This window comes from Drosophila teissieri, chromosome 3R (assembly GCF_016746235.2).
Source record: "Drosophila teissieri strain GT53w chromosome 3R, Prin_Dtei_1.1, whole genome shotgun sequence".
NCBI classification, from domain to species: domain Eukaryota; kingdom Metazoa; phylum Arthropoda; class Insecta; order Diptera; family Drosophilidae; genus Drosophila; species Drosophila teissieri.
In genome coordinates this window covers 1,134,112-1,158,216 of record NC_053032.1, presented here as the reverse complement: position 1 = coordinate 1,158,216, position 24,105 = coordinate 1,134,112, and the positions used below count along the sequence as shown (strand labels likewise).

The window sequence follows — 24,105 nt, the reverse complement described above, 5'->3', positions numbered from 1 at the left end:
GAACTGCTCCATAACACCAGGAGCCACGTTCTGCCAGCTGTCTACAGTGAGCTCGTGCGCTCAAGAACTCCACGCCGGAGTCATGGGGTATTGCGATACACAGCAGAGCGACCTACATCCAATCACTTACCTCGATAAGGGGATGATCGCCATTAACGACAGACCAGCACTCGTGCGTTTGGACAACGGAACGACCATCCACCTTGAAGGCACGCACCTTATAACATTCATAGAGAGTGCTATGGTCAATAAGACTACTTTTATCAACCACGATGTTGTCCGGAAGAGAACTCCTAGGGAGTAGATAGCTCGCCCGTCTTGAACATCAAGATGAAGCACGACATCTTAAGCCTTCCATACTTTCACCGCTTGAGTGAACGTAACCTGAAACTGTTCAAGAAGTTCAAGGAAGATGTTGACGATTATCGAGTAAGTTAGAAAGCACTAATGGTGGGAGCAATTTGCTGCGCTTTTAGCGAGCCACAAGGGTCAGAAAATCAGCGGCCCAATTAAAGGAGGTGATAGCCCAAATAGGGTCGGCCGAGGGCGGCCTTAATTCTGAGGGGGAGTAGTTAACTAAGTTAACCGGGCGACGGGACAGACCGATCGTCCGATAAACAGCTCTGGGCAAATTGCTGACACAGCGTCTGGCCGGGAGCTTGAGCGCAGCTGGCTAGCTTCGCATGTTGGCAGAGGCCGCTGCGAAGCTCGTTTTTTGTTAGCATTTAAGTTCATTTCGTTTTAGATATTCAAAGAATAAATAACACAAGTTCACAATATAACAACTCCGGCCATCAACCGTTACATCTATTATTTTTTCTGCTATCTGAGTCCCTAGGCCAGAAGCCAACATAATCTACATAAATCTACAATTGATTGATTGGATCACATTCCCTATTATTGTGAGGAGACATCTGCTCATCGTGAAAGTGACCGCAGCGTTGGACCTTCACCAGCGGCACCCCAACTTATTAATTTAGTCTATCTCATAACGAAGTCAAAAATGCACACCTCCCTCGTCACTCTTGATTTTTCAAGAGCCTTCGATCGAGTAGGTGTGCACTCCATAATTCACCAAGTGCAGGAATGGAAAACAGGCCCCAAAATAATCAACTACATAAAAAACTTCATAAGTAAAAGAAAAATTACTATCCCCGTCGGTCCGCATACATCAAACCCTTTACCCCTATTCAACCGAATCCCCCAAGGTTCACCCATATCCGTAATTATATTCCTCCTAGCTTTCAATAAACTATCTTACATCATATCCCTACACAAAGAAATCAAATTTAATGCATACGCCAACGATTTTTTCCTTATAATAAATTTCAATAAAAACACAAATGCAAGCTTCAGCTTAGACAGCCTATTAAACGATATAGAAAATTGGGGCTCCTACTCAGGAGCATCGCTATCCCTATCCAAATGCAAACACCTTCACTGTACTTGCAAGATTATCTGCAACAACATCCAAATTCCTACAGTTACTTCCCTAAAAATTCTAGGAATGACCATAAACAACAAATATAAATGGAACTCATACATAAACTTACTTCTACACCAACTCCACAATAAGTTAAATATTATAAAATGTCTATCTAGTCTTAAATTTAATTGTTACACGTATTCACTACTAGATGTCGTTCCTCCGAAACAATCGCCATTCTAGAAGCAATCGAAATTATTAAAAATCGAAGAGGCAAATTTATTATCTGTTCCGACTCCCTATCAGCAATAGACTCAATCCAAAATACAAATAATAACAACTTTTACCTCAACAGAATACTTTCACTAATAACGTAACGTGCACCTAAAACTAAAAAAAATGCGGATTCCTGGCCATTCAGGTATTTAAGGAAATGAACTAGCTGATCAAGCTGCAAAATCAGCAAGCAATATGCCACTTATCCTCACCCCAAACATAAATAACACAGACATAAAAAAACATCTTAAAGCTGAACTTGCGACAAAAAGGAAAGAAAACATAATAAACTGCAGTCAATGGTACCAATCAATTAATACGAATAACTCACACACCTGCGATTACTTTAAGCAACCCTGAAAAAATTGGACCACACTCGACCATGTAAAAATAATACGACTTCGACTAGGACACACAAACATAACCTACCAACACTACTCAAATCCAAATCCAAATTCAATACCAATTTTCCCGATTTGCCAAGGTGATACCTCAATAACCCATATATTAAACTCATGCCCATCCCTCCTACAAACCAAAAAAGCCATATTTGGCAACCCAAATAACAAACAAAATCTCATACTTTTCTTCAAAACAACCAAATTATACCAAAAAATCTTAAATAATTAAGACAAATGTACATAAAAAACAGCAATTATTTAGCCAATTAGCCATTAACTAGATTAGGGTACAAACCAATTGTCATAGGTTGTGAACCAACATTGTCATAGGCCCTGCAGCCAGTGCTATACCATTTAAGTTAGTTTAGTTTTGTAAATTATTATATATATTATATATATTATAATATATAAATAAATAAAAATAGATTATAATGAAGGTTCCAAAAAGGTGAAAATTCCCCCCTGAACTTTTATTTCGCAAGGTCAGGTGGATTCATTCACATTAAAAATTAAAAAATATGCGAAGCACGCCAGCTGCCGCTGAAACCCCCCAATGAAACGTCTCTTTACAATTTGGTATAATGGAAGTATTTTATTCACATGCGGCAAATCGTTAAACCAGTACTTGTAAAATAATAGCTGACCAGCATGAATGTGCCTTGCAATCTCATCCTCAACCCTTAAAAACTTTTAATAAGGCTGCAAGGATAACTTCACTTCAAATGAAGATCACCACAAAAAGCCAATTGATGTACCCCTAACAAAATAAATAACACATGAATTCGTTTCCAACAAGGAGCTAGGAACACAAGGAAACCAAGAGAGTCTAATGTTAATTAATGTACCCTCCCTAGCTAACCGTAGAACGATGCTTGGAACAGTTTTTATTTGTAAGCTTATTCGTGGTGAAGTTGGTTAGTCGTCCAAATTTCTCTGTTCCAAGCAGATACTCTAGAAACTACTTACCCCTTATCCTAAATCATTGTAGATGAACTATGCGTTGCATGATCCCTGCAGAGTATTATGTTCTGACTATAATAGACCCTATAAAAAATCTTATTATATCTAATCTTGACTCTCTGCCGATCTTAAAGCACTCAATTCTATTATATTTAACACATAATTAGATCTTACTAATAAAATTACAAATATTTATACATTTGTACTCGTTTCTACTTCGCGTCTATATTCTCGCGAACCGAGCCGTACGATACACGCCAGCGCCCATCGGTCGGTTGGACGGGAGGTGTAATAATTTTCAAATTTTACATAAATCTAAATATTGTGTCAAGTCACAAATGAGGGGTGACGGCATACACATTGCCATTATCCGACTTTGGTAGAGGACCTATCCTATCACTCTGTCGAAAGCTTGTTCAGGGGTTATAATCATTGGGGTCTTTGTATGCTTAGTTATTTTACCTTTTTGGTATTTATGACATTTCGTGATGTAGTCTGTTATTTGTTTAGATACCTCTTCAGTAATAAAAGCTTTAAACCTTGGCCAAGGTTCTTAAAATGCCTGAATGACCTCCCTGTAGAGGTTCGTCATGTAGCGTAGACAAAATTGCTTCTTTTCCCCTTTTGTTATTTATTAAGGTCACCGGGCTGAGTAGAGCCACTCTTATTTTTTTTTTAATATTTTATTGCGTAGTTTATTAAATTATAAATTGAAACGTATTCAAAGACATTTAAAGTTGACTGCCAATTTAAGTTGACTGATTTTATATGTACCGGCCTGCATTTCAAGCCTTTGGAAAAACTGATCTAAATCGATGACTTCATTTGTTTATAAATCATCAACGTTATATCTTGCAGTAACTTTTTTCCATGTATAATAAAACGTATCAAATTTTTGACTTCCAAGGTCACTACATTACGTACCTCGTCATTCTTTATGACTTGGTATACGTTTGGCATTGAAGCTTTTTCTATCGATTGCGTATGCAATTCAGATTTATTTGTTTCTCCTGTGCATCATTTTTGTCTACTTTGCAATCTTGTAGTGACTTCCATTATATTACCAGTAATCTGTTTTAATTTTTGGATGGTTATTCTTGATAACGCATCAGCAACATAATTTTCCTTACCTTTCAGATACGCAACTGTAAAATTATATTCCTCCAATTTAAGTCTCATACGAGTTAATTTTGATCCAGGGTTAGTCATTGAAAACAAGTATGTGAGTGGTCTATGATCTGTTTTGACTGTAAAATGTTCACCGTTACTACTGTGGGTTATTGCTGCTAACTCCTGTTCGGTCGTACTTTTATTACTTTTACCCTTTGTAAGTAATCTAGATGCGTATGCAACTGGAAGTTGGTGGCCATTATGTTTCTGAGATAAAACTGCGCCACAAGCCATTTTGCTCACATCTGTTGTAATACAAAATTCCTTACTAAAATTGCAAGATAGTAGGTTCCATAAGTTCAGATTTTAAATGTAAAAATGCATTTTGACAGTCTTCTGTCCATTCAAAGGGAAAATTCTTTTTACAGATTCTAGTTATGTGCCGTGTCAGCGAAGTTTTTAATACTTTTCTTATAGTAGTTACAAAATGCAACAAAAAACACCAAAATGCCTTACGTTATTATGGGAAACTGGACTTTACGCATACAAATTAAAACATTTCTGAGGATGTTATTTTAGATTGTATTTTCTTTACGGAACAACCTATGACCATCAGATCATTCATATAGACGAATGCTTGTAGGCTCAAATCTAGTCATGAAAAGTATTTAGCTCGACCTTGTTAATCCAAAATGTCTTCAATTCAAAGGATTGGTAATTTATCGTACGACAGTTTTTTATTGATTTGACGATAGTCAATTACTAATAGCCATTTCTTTATATGTGAGTCTGGAAGAGATTTTTTTGGTACTAATAGAAGTGGATTACATTTTTGTACTTGAGCTTGAATCTCGTCTTTCTGACTATGAGAATTTCTATACTTTTTTAGGTAGACTGGTTCGTCATATTTTAATCTCAGTTTCCGCTTATATAAATTGTGACATGACAGTTTGGTCTCTCGTTTCTTTGTTAGTTTGAGCAACACTATAGTTAAAAGTGGTTCATATTCTAAGTTATTCAAGTCTATTAATTTATAATTTACGTGTGTTTATTATTTTTACAAAAACATTCTGTGATTATTGTATTTGGTACATAAATTCCTGTTTCTATTTCTTGATTTGGGATCAGTATTTTTGTGTCTTCATTTGAATTTATATTGTCCTTGACTTGCGATCTTGCAGCTATTTATATTCTGCTATTGCCAGAATTATATGTTATTGGGACATAAATCGGACAATTTTGATTGTCAGGTCTAATAATAAACCAATCTTTTGTCTAATTCATTTTTTAGTCCCGTTACTCTTAGAGTATAAGAGTATACTAGATTCGTTGAATGGTGTGTAACAGGCAGAAGGAAGCGTTTCCGACCATATAAAGTGTATATATTCTTGATCAGGATCAATAGCCGAGTCGATCGGGCCATGTCCGTCTGTCCGTCCGTCTGTCCGTCTGTCTGTCCGTGTAAACGTCGAGATCTTCACACTAAGGTCCACTAGTTTGATGGCCATTATTTTTCTTCAGTAGTTCTGGTGTTCGAGTCAGTTTCAGAAGATTCCTCTACAACTTTTGTTAATTCTATTACCGCTGGTATTATTAGATCGTGTAGATCTTTATACCCGTTACTCGTAGAGTAAAAGGGTATACTAGATTCGTTGAAAAGTATGTAACAGGCAGAAGGAAGTGTTTCCGACCATATAAAGTATATATATTCTTGATCAGGATCAGTAGCCGAGTCGATCTGGCCATGTCCGTCTGTCCGTCCGTCTGTCCGTCTGTCCGTCTGTCCGTCTGGCCGTCTGTCCGTCTGTCCGTATGAACGTCGAGATCTCAGGAACTACAAAAACTAGAAAGTTGAGATTAAGCATACAGACTTCAGGGACATAGACGCAGCGCAAGTTTGTCGGTTCATGTTGCCACGCCCCCTCTAACGCCCACAAACCGCCCAAAGCTGCCACGCCCACACTTTTGAAAAATGTTTTGATATTTTTTCATTTTTGTATTAGTCTAGTAAATTTCTATCGATTTGCCAAAAATCTTTTCGCCACGCCCTCTCAAACACCCACAAACCGCCCAAAACTGCCACGTCCACACTTTTGACAAATGTTTCGATATTTTTTCATTTTTGTATTAGTCTTGTAAATTTCTATCGATTTGCCAAAAAACTTTTTGCCACGCCCACTTTAACGCCCACAAAACCGCCAAAAACTGTATGTGCTAAAGACTCTCCTTCGCACTTCGAATAGCTGAGTAACGGGTATCATATAGTCGGGGAACTTGACTATAGCGTTCTCTCTTGTTTTCTTTGAAATCCTGTTCCGATTCTTCTTCGGTTTCTTCTAATTCGATAGTTATTGGACTATCAAAAATTGTAGGTACTGATAATTTTAAAATATATTTGCGTTTTATAGTTAGCAGATTTTCTCGAAGCCTATTTAGTATCTTTGCTGCCTGTGTAAGGTTTGTTCTATCTAGTTTCTGTTTATTATACCCGTTACTCGTAGAGTAAAAGGGTATACTAGAGTCGTTGAAAAGGCAGAAGGAAGCGTTTCCGACCATATAAAGTATATATATTCTTGATCAGGATCAACAGCCGAGACGATCTGGCCATGTCCGTCTGTCTGTCCGTCCGTATGAACGTCGAGATCTCAGGAACTACAAAAGGTAGAAAGTTGAGATTAAGCATATTGACTCCTGAGACATAGACGCAGCGCAAGTTTGTCGATTCATGTTGCCACGCCCACTCTAACGCCCACAAACCGCCCAAAACTGCCACGCCCACACTATTGAAAAATGTTTTGATATTTTTTCATTTTTGTATTAGTCTTATAAATTTCTATCGATTTGCCAAAAAACCTTTTTGCCACGCCCACTCATACGCCCACAAACCGCCAAAAACTGTCAGTGCTGAAGACTCCTTCGCACTTTCACTAGCTGAGTAACGGGTATCAGATAGTCGGGGAACTCGACTATAGCGTTTTCTCTTGTTTTTATTTTATTTTATTCGCGCTTTTTCCCCATGTTTATGTTTTATGTTTATGTTAAAAGTATTTTTGATTATATTTATAAGCTGGAGGAGTCCGGCTTTAGTTGAAGTATAATTCTTGAATGTTCTAAGGAAATACAAAAGTTACATTAGCTTATATCGAGGAGAAGCGCTGCCGGCATAGCTTGTAGAGCTGCGGTGGTGGTGGTTATGTATATCTTTTGTATATTTGAATTGTCGGCGAGGGGGGATGGAGGGGGAGGAGTGCCATAGGCACACATGCATGTACATGGTATGTGGCCAGCTCTTTGGCCAGCGTGAGAATGCTGACTATGCAGTTATGTTTGCTAGCCTTTAAGTGGATGCTCGCTTGCACTTGGGCTGGGCTTTTTATGTATGCACTGCAACAAAGTGCGACAATGTGTTTATACATATGTCAAAAGGCGGGTACATATGGGTACCCGGTATGTGTGCCTCCCATAGCAAACTAACAAAAAGACTACATAACGATCAAAAAAACAATATGCGTACGTTGGATGGACGCAAAGGCATGAGAAACAACAATAACAGTATGGAGGTAGACGAAGTGGAAAAAGCATCAATTACGAATTGGCAAACGCTAAAGCCAAAAGTCTTTCCAGTTGAAAATTGTCTCCCTGCGGCGTCACTGGAACCTGAAAGAGCACCCAAAACAACAAAAAATGTATATCTTCGGATTCTTTCTTGTACAGCAGCGATTCCGCACCAGAGGATGGTGAGGTCGACGGTGATTTCATTGTCCCGAAGAAGACGGCTAAGAAGACCCATGAGGTTAAGGGAAAGAACAAGGACCTAGGAGTCACCTCAAATCAATTTTCCACGCAGCTGACAGCTTCTCATACAAGGCCACTGGAGGAGGTTGTGTCCGAATCATGACCAAAGATAGTCCTACCGCAAAATAGAGGATCACATTGACAACCACCAAATGGCTTTCCGCACTTTCCAGCTAAGTCCGTGTTATAATTAAAGGACTACACTTCTCAACAACAGCTGGGTTCATAACTGAGGAATTAAAAGTTCTCGGACACAAAAGGCTTAAAAAATTCAGTATCTAGAACCACCAAGTGTCCAATGGCAATTTTTTTCACCTGGATCCAGCCGCCAATAACAAGAAGGTTTTTTTGATGACCTGCTGCAGTGCTACCGATTCCAGGCTATCGGGTATACTAAGAGGTAATGCAGACTGCAGTACACTTCTGTCAAGTGCGGTCAAGAGTGCCTCTACAGAGTGTAAAAAAGGTATAGACGCTCCTGCTACCTGTGGCAACTGTGGAGAGGTGCACACAGCGTCATATTAAGGCTGTCGAGTCTACGTTGAAGCGAAAAGAGGACTGGCCCAAAGCCAAAAGTGAAGCCAATGATCCCACCTCGGCAAGTATTCCAGCCACAGAAATCATCATATATGCCTGGTAATTTTTTCTTTACGCCCACCTTCCGCCCAACCGACCGAGGGGAGCTGCCGTGTATCGTACGCCTCGAATCGCGGGAAGATAGACGCGATATAGAAGACAGTAAAGGACGAGGATATATATATATAATTAAATAATCGCAATACTCATATGTAAAATAATATAATATTTTTATTTTACTGAATGATTACAATATTTATTCTTGAGAAGAATACCGACCGATAATAATTAGGCCTTAAACTGAACTCTAATAATTCCTCTGATTTGATTGACGTTCAAGCCTCGGTTTCGAGCTTTTCTAATATGGACTTTAGACTTTAGAGAGAAAGCTTTTGAGTTGCTGACTTTAATTGTCTTTGCATTTCTGTTGGATTCAAGTGCATTCGCTCTTGGATACAAGTGCTCTTAGATTCTTATAATCTGTTTATTGAAATCTAATACTTCTGTTTTTCGGGATTGCGAGTCGGAGCTTTGAACGTGACGATGGTGCAAGGGCTTAAACAAGGAATGTTTAAATTAGGCAACGGACGTTTAGTCTACCAGTGGGTGACTTATCAGGAGTTTGGGTTTTTCCACTCAACCTTGTCTTGAGGATCATATGACAGTCTTATTCTTATCTGGTATCTGTTGGGTATATCCAGAGTAGTGTAGGGTGTATTTGTTGTATGTGTATGGGGCACATGTTGTATGTGTATTGTGTAGGCATGTGCTTAAGTCTTAGGGACTAATGGATAAGCCACCTTCCCAATCATAGACTTTGGCCTGTCCTCAGGTCGTTAAATTTGGATTTATCGTAATATTGTTTTCTGGTGTAATATTTTCCTTGACATTAGTTTCAAGGTGCGGATGTTCTTCTTTTTGTTTACAATATTTAACAATCATTTTCTTAGGTATATTTTTAAACTTGTATGCTAAGTACAGAGTCAAACTAATTATCATGATGACAAAAGTTGTAATGTATATAATTTGGAAAAAGCTGTAGTGTTTTTACATGGAATTTTATCATTTCTCTTGTTTGTAAGTGATCTATTGGTTCTAAACGTCTATAAATCGCTTGTGTAAAATCTGCCAGATTAGTAGAAATTAGGAATTCATATATTTGCATGGAAAAATGTTTAATTTTAATGTTGTTATTTCCTGATATTAATATTTTGATGTTTGTACAACTGTTTCAGGAATATTCGATGTTAAAAATATATTTGGTTCTATGTATATAATTTATTTGGAAATTTCGATGGGTTTTAATGTATTTGCACTGAGTTTGCTCTTGTCTTGATAAGTCCAAAAATACATTTGTCGAATATTAATTTATCTGTATCTTTATGAAATACTTGGTTATTGAATATACAGAATTTATCGAATATTTGCTCGGTTAGAATATAGTTATGTTCATCTGGGTACGGAACTATTTGAAATATCGGAACATTAGTGACCTCGCTAGGAATGTGGTATATAATCAAAATTTCGTTCGTGTCTGTCTTGAGCCAAGTTGATGTTTTTATCTTTAGCATTTTCTCCGAATTTACGTGTTTCAAATAATCGTGTTTTAGTAATTTTGGGTTAAAGATTCCTAATCTGGTTAATTGCATACCTAACTCGATATCTTCTATGTATTCTGAAAACTGCTGTAGGTTAAATATCAGTATCGCAATTTGTTGGTTCTGTTCTTTCTCCACCTTGAGCTTATCAATTATGTCTATACCGCTGTTGATTACGTCGATAATCATGTTTAGATCATGGGTTTTCACGGAGTCTTCTGACATGTTATTAATTTTTTCCTCTAGCTCTTCCCTGTCGTCTTCATCTAATGTACCAAATAAGTATTTATATGCCTCCCCTACTACGTTCAAAAAACCTCGTTTGCTTCAGTTACTAGATTTTTGAACATAAGCATTGTCTTTGTTATGTTTATACTCAAAAAGTGGTTTTCGTAGCTGGTTGGAATTTCCATCGTTCCGGTTTAGAATATAAGATATCCATTCTTCGCACTTATTGGGTTTACCTCGATATTGCTATATTTGACCATGGTGAGGAGTGGTAACATGCAGCTAAGCATTATTAGAAATATGTTGTGTACTTTGCGCTTCTGTGGCTGGTCTGGAATTATCGTATTTGCTCTTATTAATCTTTTTTTGTTTCTTGAATTTTGATTTATAATGAACAATTTTCCTGCCGCGGTTTTTCTCCTTAAAGTGTTTACTCTCCACTTGTTCAATCCTCCCTGTCTTTTTAAATGGATTGGTGATTTCACTCTTTACGAGTGAAGCCTGTCTATACTTTATATCAACTTCAAAATCATGCCTATTCTTTTTGAGATATTCGATCTTATCGATTTTGTTTGGTTGTACATTAAAGTCTGGGCTGCCTGCATATAGAAAAATGTCTGCCGGAGATCGTTTGGAACTATTATGTTTAGTTTTATGATTATAGACGTATAAGATTGTTTCGAATCTTGTACACCTATCTTCAATATTTTGTTCACTACCTATGATTCTCAGCTTTTCATTTACGGTCTTGTGAAATTTTTCTAAATCAGATACACCATTTTTGCTGGTTGTTAAAGAAATTTGTACGCCTTCGGATCTTAACCAGTTTTGCAAAGCTATGCACATAAAAGCTGAATCTTTGTCCGCTTTAATTTCCTGTGGCTTTCCCATATCATTGAATATTTTAGTAATGGCTATTTTTGCTTCTAGCCAATCTCTACTTTTTACTTCAAATAGTGAGGCAAATTTCGAATAAATATCAATACAAGATAGGAAGATCTGGTTTCCCGTGAGATAAAAATCTATCCCGTATTTTTCCCTTGTGTTAAATATTTCTGGTGACATATGAAACGTCAATTTTGTGTCTCGATGTTCTGGTTTTGCCAGATTGCAGATTTCACATTCATTGATAATATTTTGAATTAGCTTTTGACTATCCGGGTAATAGTATTTTTCTTTAAGCCAATTAATGGGTTTTTTCTATACCTGGATGTAAAACTTCCTTATGTTTCTTTAGGATTAAATCCTTAAGTTCCGCATAAGTTAATATATCAATTAGCTTCGTGGTACATCTCAATAGTTTTGTGAAATTGTTAGGGCTTATGATTTCGGTAAATGCCCTCTGGAAGATCAGTAAATCCATATCATTAGGGGAGTAAATTGCGCTTTTCTTGGTGCACACATATTCCTTAATAAGGGTTTTAGCGAGTTTGTTGTGTCCAATTTCCTAATGGGGCATTTGTTTTTTTCTCTTTCCCCTTTTGCTAGTTCCGAAAGCAATTAGCTTAAGCGTGGCTTATCTTTAATTCGGTCACCTTGGTCAGCCGACCAAATAAGTTCAAAGTCAAGTGCGTAAAATAAATTTATATATTTTTCTGAAAATATTATATACTGAAGTTAATGTATAAAAATACATTTTAATATAATAATATCAGTTCAAAACCGGCAAACATACGCATAAAACTAATTTCTTTGAATTTCAAGTGCATTTATAAAAAGTGGCCAGGTATGAAATTGCTCATTTTCCTTTGAACAATTTATAACCAAATTTTATTTCAGTGCCTATTTAGTGTCAGTGCCTTCTTATATTATATATATTGTTTGGAGAAAATTCCTGCATGTTTATAGCAGATGAAAATCCCACCACGAATTGGCACACGAGGTTTTGGCAATTTTGTGACGTCATGGCAAACCTCGTTTGAGTTATTTGCAACTGCGCTGTTCGCAGTGCTGCGGCGTTTTGGTTATGTGGAGCTGCGCTGCCTCTGCTCTACCTAATTCTTTGCTGCTTTGGTTGTTTGAGCGCTGTTTTGGTTAATTTTGGTTAAATATCTGCCTTGGATATTTAGTGCAGCGCTGCCGCAGATTTTCGCTATGTCTTGGAAGTATTTCGACCAATAAGCTGGAATAAAAATATGACGTCTGCCAATTAAATTTATATTGGAAATTTCTGAACCGTCTCCAAGGAAGATAGCGACGCCAACTCTTTATTGACCAATTTTCCGAAAAATGTGCTAGGTCTTCACAAATTTTCGTTCTACGAACCAAACTGGATCAGACGTATAAATATTAAAAGTGGCTAAGAAGAATTGATATAAAAATTTCCTTTGTTTCAACAATTCGGACGCAGTGTCGTATTATGCCACTAATTTAAGTTACTCGTAGAGTAAAAGGGTATACTAGATTCGTTGAAAAGTATGTAAAAGGGAGAAGGAAGCGTTTCCGACCATTTAAAGTATATATATTCTTGATCAGGATCAATAGCCGAGTCGATCTGACCATGTCCTTCTGTCTGTCCGTCTGTCTGTCCGTCTGTCCGTCTGTCTGTCCGTCTGTCTGTCCGTCCGTATGAACGTCGAGATCTCAGGAACTATAATAAGAATAAGCATACAGACTTCAGAGACATAGACGCAGCCCAAGTTTGTCGATTCATGTTGCCACGCCCACTCTAACGCCCACAAACCGCCCAAAACTGCCACGCCCACATTTTTGAAAAATGTTTTGATATTTTTCCATTTTCTTATTAGTATTGTAAATTTCTATCGATCTGCAGAAAAACTTTTTGCCACGCCCACATCAAAGACCCACAAACCGCCGAAAACGGCCACGCTTACACTTTTGAAAAATGTTTTGATACTTTTTCATTTTCTTATTAGTATTGTCAAATTCTATTGAACTGCAGAAAAACTTTTTGCCACGCCCACGCTTACGCCCACAAACCGCCAAAAACTGCCACGCCCATACTTTAGAAAAAATGTTGTGAAATTTTTTCACATTTTTGTTCGTCTTGTAAATTTAACTCTATATACCAAAAATCTTTTTGCCACGCCCACTCAAACGCCCACAAACCGCCAAAAACAGTCGGTGTTGTAATTTCTCTTCGCACTTTCACTAACTGAGTAACGGGTATCAGATAGTCGGGGAATCCGACTATAGCGTTCTATCTCATTTTGAATTGAAATACTTAAAACTTAAAGTACATTTTTTTTTATTAACTGAAATTTTATGAAATGATATAAGGAATGATCAAGAGCTAATTAATTAATAATTGATAAATTTTTTGTGCTTAAATTTAAATTCATGGTCGAAACAAAATGATCCTCTATTTTATAAAGATTTTCAGCGGTCATTGAGCTCAACGACGGCGTCCCAGGGTGAGTAAGTTTTATTTGATTTTCCCCTATTTTTCTTTATTATTTTTATTTAATTTCATAATTTTTTTTATTTATTTTTAACTTAAACCATGCATTATTTCTTATATTTTTCATTATTTAAGATACTATGATTTACTTATATTTTTCTTTCTTTAATTTTGTTTATCCTTCATTATGATTATTATTTAAGAAGCTCAGTTCAGCTTAAACTTAATTGTTCTTTAATTTTTTAATTATAATTATAATAATGATTATATAATTGAAATGAAGGTTTAATTTTTTTATCTTTTGGGACGGTCGCCGAACACCATGCCGATCCTAGAACATACATACATAGTAGCTACCATAACGTTAGCTGAAGGGACAACCCATATATTTTCTCCGGGGTTGTCAAGGTAGGGAAGGTGTAGAATAGGGTAAAATTAACATCTCATACCCAATCAGCCAATCGGAACCGAATGTTTCTGTCAATAATCCGGTATCTATATCTATCTTATTTCATTTTTTTATACATCTCCTGTTGATTTTTGTTCATTTGAAACCGTGCACTTAAAGTATTGTGAAAAGGTGCTCCCATGAATTATTGAATAGGCAAGAACCCCGCCCCATCCGTCGAGCTAGTTAAAGCAAATGCTAGAAGTGCACACTGCCGAGCTCTGTCATGGCCCTGGCTGCTCAGCTATAAGTAAAAGGACTGCACACTACACAATTGGCGCCCAACGTGGGGCCGACTTAAACACACCTGTCTAAAATCCTTTAGATATTTATACTCAAAACATCTGTATAAATGTGTTAGTTAGCTTCGCGGCTATTAACAATACAAAAAGTTTTGTAACTAAAGTTTTATAAGACACTCGGAAAATCGTCTTGTGGAATATTGGTTTTAATTTAAATTTACGAATTAAACAACCCAAGCGAACCTGAGATATGAATTTTATCTTTAAGTAGTTTTGTACTCGAGGAGTACGGATTTAATATTGTTGAATTGCTATTGCAATTCGGAATTTTCTGGATTGGTCGACCAAATTAAACCGCCTCTAAAAACATCTACATGTTTAAAAGTTAATCTTTAGTAACTTTGAATTTGATTAGGAGTGTCAAGCTTGGAAATATAGATTAATAGAAAGATTTTGATAATCTGACCGGATTTCTTTTTTTTTTAATTCCTTCTATTCCTCTCGGGAACTTAGGGCTTCTACGAGAGCTTTCCATCTAACTCTTTTTTGAACTGTCTGCTTTGCACTTTCCCATGTGGTGTTTATTTGGGCTAGTTCTTGGTGAGCGGTTCTTCTCCAGTTTGGTCTTGGCCTTCCTACTCGCCTGCTTCCTTGGGGGTTCCAGACTAGTGCCATCCTCACTATGCTACTCGGGTTTCTTCTGAGAGCGTGCCCTATCCACATCCATTTTTTCTTCCTTATTTGTATGTGAATTGGGGACTCGTCTGTAACGCGCCACAGTTCTGTGTTGGCTATTCTGTTTGGCCAGAATACCCCACATATGACTCTCAGGCATTTGTTGCTGAAAGCCTGTAGCTTCTGCGTTATTTTCTTCGTGGCGAGCCATGTCTCACTTCCGTATAGCAGTATGGATTTCACACACGCATTGTAGATCCTGAGCTTTGTTCGACGGCTGATTTGTTGGTCTCTCCATATGCGGTATAGTCTCCCAAATGATGAGCGGGCTTTGCCAAGACGACTAGAGACATCATCATCCACTCCACCACTGTTGGATATGATGGTGCCAAGGTATGGGAAACTGGTAATCCATTGTGCAGTACCGCCAGGTTGGCATCGTCATACATCGGTTTGATGATGGAGATGAGATTTGCAGGTACTCCTTTTCTTGCAAGTGCTCGCCATATTGCTGCTCTTTCAACTGAGTCGAATGCCTTCTTGAAGTCGATGAACAGGAGGTAAAGCGGGGCTATCCACAGCTTGCTCGGTTATTATGCGTAGTGTATTTGCCTGGTCTACGCAACTCCTGTGTGGTCTGAAGCCTGCCTGTTCGTCTCGAATTGTTGGCACAATTTTTTCCTGGAGGCATTCGTTCAGCTAAGATCTTGTAGCTGGTGTTGTTTCAGCCATCAGTTGGGTGTCAACTTGAAGCAATTCGGCTGGTATGTTGTCTTCGCCAGCTGCCCTGTTGTTCTTCAGCTTCTTTATTGCATTCACGATTTCTCTTACATTTGGTGGTGCAGAGGGTATCCTGATACTCCCACTTGGCGGCACAACACTCCTATAGTCTATGGCCACGTTTGGTGATGTGGTGTGGCTAATTCCCATGAAGTTTTGGCGCCATCTTCGGATTTGTGCGTCATCATTGGATAAGAGGTTACCTTCTAGATCTCTGACTGGTTTGTTCTGTCTGTGATGGGTTCCTGTGATCCGTGCAATCTGCTGGTATAGCGAGCGCATGTTGTTCTCGCCGGCTGCTCGTTCTGCGTCTGCCGCAAGTCTATCCAGCTGTGCTGTTTGGTCCTTTCTGGCCGACCTTTTCACCGCTCCGCATAGTCCGCGATACTCCTCACGGTACTGTGTGAGCTGGTCCGCCAGAGGCTTCTGGTGGTTCCTCCTTCTAATCAGGTCCCAGGTCCCTTCAGATATCCAGTCCGTTCTTCCGTGTTGTTGCAGGTCAAGTATTTCCTCCGCCGTGGTCCTTAGTTGCCTGCAGGTGTGCTCCCATGGGTGGTCTTCTAGGGGGATCAGCTGTTCTCGCAGCGTGGACGTCATTCTCGTCTTCAGAGTAGAGTTGCTAAGGAGGTGCAGGTTCAGGGGGGCGCTCGCCGGTGTTCACTGTTGCCAGTGTTCCTTGAGTGGTTGCGGTTGAGCTTTATTGAAAGTTCTCCAATGACCAACTCATGATCACTGTCTATGGCTGCTCCCCTTTTGTTCGGTACGTCCAGTAGCGAGTGTCTCCATTTCCTGCTAATGCAAATGTGGTCGATCTGCTTGCGCGTATTACCACTTGGAGATGTCCAGGAGTATTTGTGGACATCTTTGTGTGGGAAGATTGTGCCGCCGATGACCAGTTGAAATAGCTGGCAGAGTTTCACTAATCTCTCTCCGTTATCGTTGAGAGTCCCAGTTCCATGCTGGCCCATGACAGGTCTTAGTCCGGTGTTGTTGGGGCCAATTTTTGCATTGAATTCACCCATGAGGATGTTAATGTCACCTTGCCGTAGCTTGTTGAGGGTTGCTGTAGGGGCAGTATAGAAGTCGTCCTTGGTGTCGTCGTTTGCGTCTTCCGTCGGGGCATAGCATTGAGTGATGTTTATGTAGCTCTACATCTGAACCTGGCGGTCATGATTCTATCAGAAATGGGTTCCCAGGAAACCAGTGCCTTTTTTATGCGCTTGGACACGAAAATTCCCACTCCATATCTGCTGCCGCCACTGTTGCCACTGTGTATGACTAGATTGCTATTGTTGTTGTTTCCCCACTGCCAGCCCACCTCATCTCGCTGATTCCAGCTATTGCAATGTGGAGTTTCTCCATATTAGAATTCAGTAAGGATACAATTTATTGATTATACATTTGGCGTTACATTGGCTCAACTTATGTTTTAGGTTTCCGCATTTTGTAAAAATCCGTTCTTGGACTTTGCCACGAGGTAATGGAACATATTGATTTAATTGCAGTTCTGCCCTGCAATCATAAATTCCACAACAAATGCGTTGTAGACAGCTTTAAAGCTTCCCCGCAATGTCCTGAGTGCAAAAGTACTTGTACTCCAACCCAGGTAACTTATCTGTACAATACACTGGATATTGATATCCAAGACGCTACGGTTGTCAGCGAGGCTGTTCCACCTTCTCTTAATTCGATTAGGGATTCTTCGGTTGATCCCAGAGACAAAGAGGTAGAGGAGCAACTCCTAGGAGGGGTATGAATACTCGAGCAGTGATTCGAAATAATGACGAACTTCCTATCGAAACCCGTCCAACTGTTGTATCCAAAAACAAAGAAGATACTCGCTCTTCTGTTTTGAATAGAGATGACGTCACTCATCTAGTTAAAGAGGCTATCGATGCTAGTCAAGACCAACTTCTTCAATCCATAAATGGCTTACTCGCCTCGAACCTCGAAAAGGCGGTCCAAGCTCAACTAGCTGCCCTAAATATAAACCGAGTAGAACATGTTGAACCACATCAAAGTTTAAGATCAAATAATAGACCTTTCATCGTGTCTCCAGCTGCATCATCTTCACTTAATGGTTTATGCAATACACAAGATATATCCAGAAACATTTCTAAAACCTCTTTGGATAAAGCTGCAGGCGTTATTCAAAGCTGGAGGATTCAATTTGATAGCAGTAGGGAAGGCATGTCAGCACATGACTTTTCTTCCGAATTCGTTCTTTGGCAGTCTACAACTTGGGTAGAGATTATCAGCTTCTATGCGATAATCTACACTTATTGTTCTCAGGAAGGGCCAATGATTGGTTCTGGCGCTTCCACCGCTCAAACCCAAATTTTTCTTGGGAAACATTCTGTAATGAGTTTCGTAAAAAGTTGAAAGATATCGAAGACGATATTGACGTCTGGGAATTAATCAATTCTCGAAAACAGGCTGATCAGGAATCTTTTGAGGATTTCCAATTCGCTGTAGAGAGATTGGTAGGCCGACATAGCAAGGAAATTTCTGAACGTTCACTTGTACGAATTCTTATTCATAATTCAAAATCTTCCCTTCGTTATGAGCTTATGCACTTGGGCATAACAAACTTAGCCAGTCTTAGTGAGGAAATCCGTACTCACGAGCAATTCCATAAAAATTCCACAGTCAATCAAGTCCAAATTCGAATGGCGTCCGCGTATAGCAGAACTGGCAACTGAGGTTAATGAACTGGTTCCCGAGAATGTTTCCGCCATTCAACACAAGCGATTGATGTAGTGGAAAGGCCGGGACATCGTTTCGATGACTGTTTACGGTTGTGGGGCTAAGAATACCTTCAAGCCCAAATGTCTGACCTGTAACCCTCAGGAAAACTACCAGAGAAATGCAGCAAACAGAACCCACTTGTCGCATCCAAAGTAATTACCGTAGATAGTGGTGCTCAAACAGACTTAAGTCAAGTCACAGAACAGAGCCAACCAAATTTAATTAAAACCGGAATAGACCCCCACTTTCCTTTTCATTTACGTTTAGCTAATTACAAAGCTGCTAAGAAACGTATATTTGCTGAAGTTGACAGCATTTATTTAAATTTGAGACCAAAACGATCTACCTTGCGTTTGAGAACGTTTTGGAAATAGATTAAATCAACCCGCAAAAGATTAGTCTCGGCAATAATCTAAGTCCGATAAGCGACTTTACACCGATCTTAAGCTAGGAGGAAACCAATATACAGCTTTGTTCGATTCAGGCGCCACGATCAGCTGTGTGGGAAATGAAGCTGCTGCTGCTCTTAGAAACAGCCCACAATTTCGAAAATGTTCTGAAGTCATCCAAACGGCTAATGGCTCTAACTGTCCAATGATCGGCAAGTTCGTTGCCGACATTACATATCGAGATATGCCCAAACCGATGGAATTTTTTATTATCCCTAATCTGAGTCAGGATGTTTATTTAGGCGTTGATTTTTGGCGTTCCTTTGGACTATTAGATCAGTTGCTAGATCTCATAGGAGAAGTATCTGAATTAGATACTGGAGACGAGGCTCAAACCGAACTTCCAAATATGCACACTTTGAATGCAGGACAGCGTTTTCGTCTTAATTCCGACATCGCCAAGTTCCCCTTATTCGAGCATTAAGGTTTAGGCCGAACTCACTTGTGTGAGCACAGCATCGATGTAGGTAACGCAATCCCTGTCCAGCAAAGGAATTGGCCAGTCCACCAACCGTCGAGAAAGACATGTTTAAGGAAATAGACAAGATGCTTTAAATGGACATAATAGAAGAATCCAGCAGTCCGTGGAGCAGCAACTGTCTTTAAGTTAGACGTGGCGAAAAGTTGCGTTTGTGCTTAGATTCGAGAGTCGTAATATAATCGGAAAGATGCCTACCCTCTGCCACATATCGACGGCATTTTAAGCCGGCTACCTCCTGCTCGATACATAACTGGTTTAGACATGAAGCATGCTTTGTCAAGTTCCGCTTGAAGAAAAATCTAGGCAATACACCGCATTCACAATCCCAAACAGGCCCTTGTACCAGTATAAGGTAATGCCGTTTGGACTGTGCAATGCACCCCAGACCTTATGTAGGCTTATGGAAAAAGTAATACCACCACATTTGCGAACAAGGGTGTTCGTTTATTTAGACGATCTCCTTATTTTGTCAGACGACTTTGATTCCCACCTGTGCCTTATATCTCCGGAAAGCCAACTTGACAATTAATATATATACTTGACTATTATATACAAAAGTCTATGTTTTGCATGCGGGGGATTAAATATCTCGGTTTCATAATTGGCGATGGCTAATTGAAAACCGATATCGGGAAAATACACGCTTTCGTAGATTTTCCGATTCCCAAATCAGTAAAACAACTGAGAAGATTTTTAGGACTCTCAGGTTGGTCTAGGAGATTCGTTGAAAACTATGCCGCAATTAGCTTTCCAGTAACTGAGCTTCTCAAGAAAAACCAATGCTTAGAGTGCAATAAAGCCGCAGAAGAAGCTTTCAAGAAACTGAAATCCAGTTTAACTACAGCTCCAGTGCTTAGGTCTCCCGATTTCTGTAAACCATTCATACTTATTTGCGACGCTAGCACCCATGGTCTTGGTTGTGTATTAGCTCAAAAGAATAAAGAGGGCGAAGAGCTACCTATCGCGTTTATGTCTGTGAAGTTGTCAAAGGCCCAAACTACACTGTCACTGAGCTTGATTGCTTAGCCGTAATCCGGGGCATTAGGAAATTTCGCGCTTATGTAGAGGGTCGGGCTTTCCAGGTAATTACTCGCTCAAATGGGTAATGGCGCAAAAAGATCTAACAGAAAGATTAGCTCGATGGGCAATCTATCTGCAGGGTTATTTGTTGGAGATTAGTCATCGAAAAGGTACTGAGAATATCGTAGCCGGCACTCTATCTAGACGCGATGAACCGTACGTAAATGAACTTAATGATTTCGGTCTGATAGTAGACTTAAAGAGTTTAACTCAATCGAGTACCAAGATCTCATAACGCGCGTACAAGAAAATCAGCTTAAGTTGTGATTTACAAGTTAGCGATAATGTTGTATATAAGCGCACGCAACACGCAACTGGTGATGCAACGCAAGAAGCAGAGTCATGGAAATTATGGATTCCAACAGCTTCCACTGAAGATATTCTCTATCGTGCACATAATTCACCCGATGCAGCTCACTGTGGCACAGGTAAATGAATAGAAAAGCTGAAGAGATATCTGTTTTGGCCAGGAATGGTGACTCAAATACGTACTTACGTATCGGTTTGTTCTGTTTGTAGGTCTACAAAACGCCCAAATACTGTTTTGCGACCACCTATGAGTAAACCAATGACCTCAGATAGTGCGTTTCAGAAACTATATGTTGATCTGCTGGGACCCTACCCCAGATCAAAGAAAGGTAACATAGGACTTCTTATCATCGTTGACCATCATACTAAATTTCATTTCTTATATCCTTTAAAAAAGTTTACTTCGAACCGGATTTGTGACTATTTAGAGAATTACTTGTTTTTCGTTTTTGGGGTACCCGAGGTAGTACTAACCGATAACGGTTCCCAATTCAAATCTGGCTTTTTTGACACGTTCTTAACACGATTTGGCATTAATCATATGTGTACAGCTGTCTATTCGCCACAGGCCAACGCCAGTGAAAGGCTAAATAGATCAGTTCTTGTGTCAATTCGAGCATATATAAGCATATATATAGCTTAAGCGTGACTTATCTTTAATTCGGTCACCTTGGATAAGCTAGCGCATCGTTTGTGCGTGCCGACACCCACGCATGTTTGTCGACTTCGGCTGTACTTGCCGTTGTCGCATGATAGGCTTTAATATATCCCTAGGCCTAGTGTAAGTACAGCTCACTTTAAGAACGGCAGCCGACCAAATAAGTTCAAAGTCAAGTGCGCGAAATACATTTATATATTTTTCTGAAAATATTATATACTAAAGTTAATATAATATATAAAAATACATTTTAATATAATAATATCAGTTCAAAACCGGCAAACATACGCATAAAACTAATTTCTTTGAATTTCAAGTGCATTTATAAAATGTGGCCAGGTATGAAATTGCTCATTTTCTTATGAACAATTTATTATTTAGTGTCAGTGCCTTCCTATATTATATATATTGTTTGAAGAAAACTCCGGCATAGCAGATGAAAATCCCACCACGAATTGGCACACGAGGTTTTGGCAATTTTGTGACGTCATGGCAAACCTCGTTTGAGTTATTTGCAACTGCGCTGTTCGCAGTGCTGCGGCGTTTTGGTTATGTGGAGCTACGCTGCCCCTGCTCTACCTAATTCTTCGCTGCTTTGGTTGTTTGAGCGCTGTTTTGGTTAATTTGCTCTGCCTCTGGTGCAGCGCTGCCGCAGATTTTCGCTATGTCTTGGAAGTATTTCGACCAATAAGCTGGAATAAAAATATGACGTCTGCCAATTAAATTTATATTGGAAATTTCTGAACCGTCTCCAAGGAAGATAGCGACGCCAACTCTTTATTGACCAATTTTCCGAAAAATGTGCTAGGTCTTCACAAAGTTTCGTTCTACGAACCAAACTGGATCAGACGTATAAATATTAAAAGTGGCTAAGAAGAATTGATATAAAAATTTTCTTTGTTTCAACAATTCGGACGCAGTGTCGTATTATGCCACTAATTTAAATGCTTTCTCTTAAATTTCCTTTTTTTTTGAATTGAAATACTTAAAATTTAAAGTAAATTTTTTTTTATAAACTGAAATTTTATAAAATAATATAAGAAATGATCAAGAGCTAATTAATTAATAATTGATAATTTTGTAGTGCTTAAATTTAAATTCATGGTCGAAACAAAATGATCCTCTATTTTATAAAGATTTTCAGCGGTCATTGAGCTCAACGACGGCGTCCCAGGGTGAGTAAGTTTTATTTGATTTTCCCCTATTTGTCTTTATTATTTTTATTTAATGGTCGATCATAATTTGTTTTATTTTTTTTTTAACTTAAACCATGCATTATTTCTTATATTTTTCATTATTTAAAATACTATGATTTACTTATATTTATACCCGTTACTCGTAGAGTAAAAGGGTATACTGGATTCGTTGAAAAGTATGTAACAGGCAGAAGGAACCGTTTCCGAGTATATAAAGTATATATATTCTTGATCAGGATCAATAGCCGAGTCGATCTGACCATATCCGTCTGTCCGTCCGTCTGTCTGTCCGTCTGTCTGTCCGTCCGTATGAACGTCGAGATCTCAGGAACTATAAAAGCTAGAAAGTGGAGAATAAGCATACAGACTCCAGAGACATAGACGCAGTGCAAGTTTGTCGATTCATGTTGCCACGCCCACTCTAACGCCCACAAACCGCCCAAAATTGCCACGCCCACACTTTTGAAAAATGTTTTGATATTTTTTCATTTTCTTATTAGTATTGTAAATTTCTATCGATCAGCAGAAAAACTTGTTGCCACGCCCATCCTAACGCCCACAAACCGCCAAAAACTGCCACGACCTACTTTTGAAAAATGTAACATTTTTTCACATTTTTGTTCGTTTTGTAAATTTAACTCTATATACCAAAAATCTTTTTGCCACGCTCACTCTAACGCCCACAAACCGCCAAAAACGGTCAGTGTTGTAATTTCTCTTCGCACTTTCACCAACTGAGTAACGGGTATCAGATAGTCGGGGAACCCGACTATAGCGTTCTATCTTGTTTTCTTTCTTTAATTTGTTTATCCTTCATTATGATTATTATTTAAGAAGCTCAGTTCAGCTTAAGCTTAATTGTTTTTTAATTTTTTAATTAAATTTATAATAATGATTATATAATTGAAATGAAGGTTTAATTTTTTTTCTTGTTGGTCTGTCGCCGAACACCATGCCGATCCTAGAACATACATAGTAGCTACCTTAACGTTAGCTTAAGGGACAACCCATATATTTTATCCAGTGTTGTCAAGGTAGGGAGGGTGTAGAATAGGGTAAAATTAACATCTCATACCCTAAAGTCAATCGGAACAGAATGTTTCTGTATGTATTTCTGTATGTATTCTGAATGTATATTATTTTATAATCGAATTCATTAAGTTTGATTTTCCATCTTTGTAAATTCATGTTCGGCTCTTTGATATTATTAAGCCATACCAATGGATTGTGATCACTTATTATTTCAAATGGCCTGCCGAATAAGTATTACCTGAAATATTTTGTCGCCCAAACTATAGCTAACAATTC

The 24,105-nt window shown here is 38.6% G+C and overlaps 1 protein-coding gene across 5 annotated transcripts in view; it reads right to left on the bottom strand.

The window, feature by feature from the left end:
- LOC122620870 (unconventional myosin-VIIa) overlaps positions 1–24,105 on the bottom strand; it is a 1,106,244-nt gene that overhangs the window by 23,750 nt on the left and 1,058,389 nt on the right. Inside the window, exon 23 of one of the 5 annotated variants that reach the window (XM_043798541.1) lies at positions 300–390. The exons of the other annotated variants lie outside the window; for them this stretch is intronic. Coding sequence (XP_043654476.1) covers positions 346–390 — 45 coding nt within the window. The 3' untranslated portion in view covers positions 300–345. Of the gene's footprint in view, positions 1–299; positions 391–24,105 lie in introns of those variants that run through there. 5 annotated transcript variants of the gene reach the window in all.